This window comes from Sphaeroforma arctica, assembly GCF_001186125.1.
Source record: "Sphaeroforma arctica JP610 unplaced genomic scaffold supercont1.141, whole genome shotgun sequence".
Taxonomy (NCBI): domain Eukaryota; class Ichthyosporea; order Ichthyophonida; genus Sphaeroforma; species Sphaeroforma arctica.
This window is the reverse complement of record NW_014040417.1, coordinates 116,612-119,858: the sequence shown is the minus strand read 5'-3', so window position 1 is coordinate 119,858 and position 3,247 is coordinate 116,612. Positions and strand designations below refer to the sequence as shown.

The following is a 3,247-nucleotide window of genomic DNA, read 5'->3' as shown; positions in this document are numbered from 1 at the left end:
CGTATATTGAACCTAGTAGTACACATTCAAAACAGATACCGAGTATGACCAATAGTATGCCGAAATTGAGCAGAGAAGCTAATCAGTGACTATAGAGGGTGGCCTACGGAGGCAGTGCTGTGACAGTACATAGCTTGATGATAAAACCTACAACAGAATAAACATCAAGCATATAATACGAACACCAAGCATATATACACACCTACATGAAGCATATATACATACGAACGACAAGCATATATACACACTCACATGAAGCATATATACATACATACATCAAGCATATATACATACGAACACCAAGCATATATACATATATATATCAAGCATATATACATACATACACCAAGCCTATATACATACATACACAAAGCATATATACATACATACATCAAGCATGAATAAATACGTACACCGATCCTCAAGGCTGTGCCTTTACAATTGCCTGTGAGAGGTCCATTGACCCATTCCGAAACGCACCCGCAACCGCAATACCACCCATACGCACACACCTACCACTAGACAGTCAAGCACAAAGTACATCCACATGTGGCACCTGAGTCTACCGATCACACTCTACAGCAATTGGAGTACATACTAAGGGTACTGCCCCGACTACGCCTGAGCCCAATACTGAAGGGAGGTTCATTTATGGTGGTTTCCAATCCTCGCTATACCCTATAACACCCACCCAGCCACGCACATATGCCCATCCGTTTACGTTTACCTGCGAGAGTTCAAACGACTCGTCCTGTGCAGCCGGCGACCTTCCCTGGCCCTCCCCTACACGTAGCACCCCCCTGCGCACGCTGCTGTGCGTGCTCGCGTGTTCAACGGTGTGTGTGTGTGTTGTACCACTCTCGCGTACAGGTAGTTGTAGCTCACTCTCTGTGTGTGTGTTTTTCTGTACCTCAGGCCACACACCTGCGTTGGCGGGAGGTGGTCCCCCTGTCCGTCGGTGCGCGTTGGGAAATGCCCCCACACCAATGCCGATGACCTTAGGCTTAGCCTGCTTGCTCGTATCATTTGTATGTGTGGTATCCGTATCATTCGTAACAGTCGCATTCGTGTCACTGGTGACTGTCCTATTTGTGCCATCAATCGGCTTGCTGGTGCCGGTTGTGCGTGTCATATTTGTATCGGACGTTCTTGTCGTATGTGTGACATTCGCCACACCCACAACCGCGGCGGCGGCTGTGGGTGAGGGTGAGTCGAAGGAGAAGCTGTTTTCATCGTCTATGGCATTAACAGTTGGTGGGTGTTGTGACTGAGTGAACTGTGGGCCTACCTGCGAGTCTTCGACCGTGCGGTCCTCGTATGTCTCACCCTGAGATATGGTATGGACAGGAAATAACAAACACACTCGTTAGTATATTATGTATGGTATGGACAGGAAGTAATAAACACCCTCGTTAGTATATGTATGTATGGTATGGACAGGAAGTAGTAAACACACTCGTTAGTATATGTATGTATGGTAAGGACAAGAAGTAATAAACACACTTGTTAGTATATGTATGTATGGTATGAACAGGAAGCAATAAACACACTCGTTAGTACATGTATGTGGACTCATGCCTTGTATGTCTCACCCTAAGGTATGGTATGGGCAGGATGTAACAAACACACTCGTTTGATATATATATACATGTATATCGGTCATAGGCTCAGCAGTGGTGTTGTACGAATCAGTCAGTCATGACAAACGAATACGACAATTGTTCACTAACCTACGACAATTTTCCATTAACTTACGACAATTGTCTATTAACCAGTAAGTGAGAGAACACTTGATCAAGTTCAATCACTCGAATGCTCATAGACTACACACAGCACACCCACTCACATCAGACAGCTCAAATGACGACCCTGAGTATTGCCGTTGCAGCGGTTGTCTCGAGTCGGAATTTTCCGGGCCTTTTTTGCCCTGAATCACCTCTTGCACAACTGGGCTGGTATTTATAGTTGGTACAGGAATAGATGCACGCTCGTTATGTAGTACTGCGGGGGGTGGGCTATCGATGCTGTCATCGTCCTCCTCGGAAAAGCTACCTTCGTCCGAATCTCCGTCCGCAACCGACCCATCTGCACCCGAAACCATATCCCCGGGTCCATTCTGTAACAAAACTGAGCCGTGTGCTCGCATCTTCTTCAACCGCGGTGAACTGTTATCGCCACCCGAAGACAAGTTGCCAAGGCTGCGCTTGGTAGACTGGTCCTTGTGAGCTTTGTCGTCAGAGGTGCTCCTGTCGTCCCCCACTCCATCCCCCGCATTATCCTGCGCGGTCTCGCCTTCATTGTCTGTGTTATCATCACTCAAGGTCGGGTTGTTGCCGTTGTTAGTGTTGCTGTTGTTGTGATTGCTATTATTGTCATCATTGTTGTTGTGATTGTTAGTATCATCATCATTGTTATTGTTGCTGTTGTTGTGATTGTTATTAGTATCATCGTTATTGTTGTTGGTGTTGTTGTGATTGTTATTATTATCATTGTTGTTATTGTTGTTGTGATTGTTATTATTTTCATTGCTGTTATTGTTGTAGTCATTATTATTGGTATTATGGTTATTATTATTATTGTTGTTGTTGCTTTTGGTGTTGTTGTCGTTGTTGTTGTGACTACCGCTTTTCCCCTGCTGACGGCTACTACCATTATCCATCGGACCTTCATCCCCTCCCGTATTCCTATCGCCGCTATTACTACAGCTACTACCCTCCCCAATATTCCTACCACCATTACTACCACCGCTACTTCTACTTCCTTTATCCTCCCCTGCCTGGGCTACACTCACGCTGGCACCGTCCTGCTGTTCTGTATATATACCACCACTTTGTGCGTGCCTCCTAATGTCATCCACGAACCCCGCGAATTGTTTGTGAAACATACTTTGCACACCCTGGTTGCTGCTAGTGGTGTTGCCGTTGTCTGTGTGTTGTTGTTCGTAAACGTTACTTTGTACACCCTGGTTGCTGCTAGTGTTGTTGTTGTTGTCGTCTGTGTGATGTTGTTCATGAACGTTACTTTGCACGCCCTGGTTGCTGCCAGTGGTGGTGGTGTTGTTGTCGTCTGTGTGATGTTGTTCGTGAACGTTACTGTGCACACCCTGGTTGCTGCTAGTGGTGGTGTTGTTGTTGTCGTCTTTGTGATGTTGTTCGTAAACGTTGCTTTGCACACCTTGGTTGCTGCTAGTGTTGTTGTTGTTGTCGTCTGTGTGATGTCGTTCGTAAACGTTTCGTTCGTAAACGTT

At 45.9% G+C, this 3,247-nt stretch overlaps 1 protein-coding gene across 1 annotated transcript in view; it reads right to left on the bottom strand.

Annotated features, from left to right (window-relative positions):
• SARC_02956 (hypothetical protein) overlaps nucleotides 1-3,247 on the bottom strand; it is a gene marked incomplete at its 5' end in the record, with an annotated part of 17,673 nt that overhangs the window by 3,902 nt on the left and 10,524 nt on the right. Inside the window, 2 exons of the mRNA XM_014303272.1 lie at nucleotides 728-1,327; nucleotides 1,847-3,207. Coding sequence (XP_014158747.1) covers nucleotides 728-1,327; nucleotides 1,847-3,207 — 1,961 coding nt within the window. The remainder of the gene's footprint in view (nucleotides 1-727; nucleotides 1,328-1,846; nucleotides 3,208-3,247) is intronic.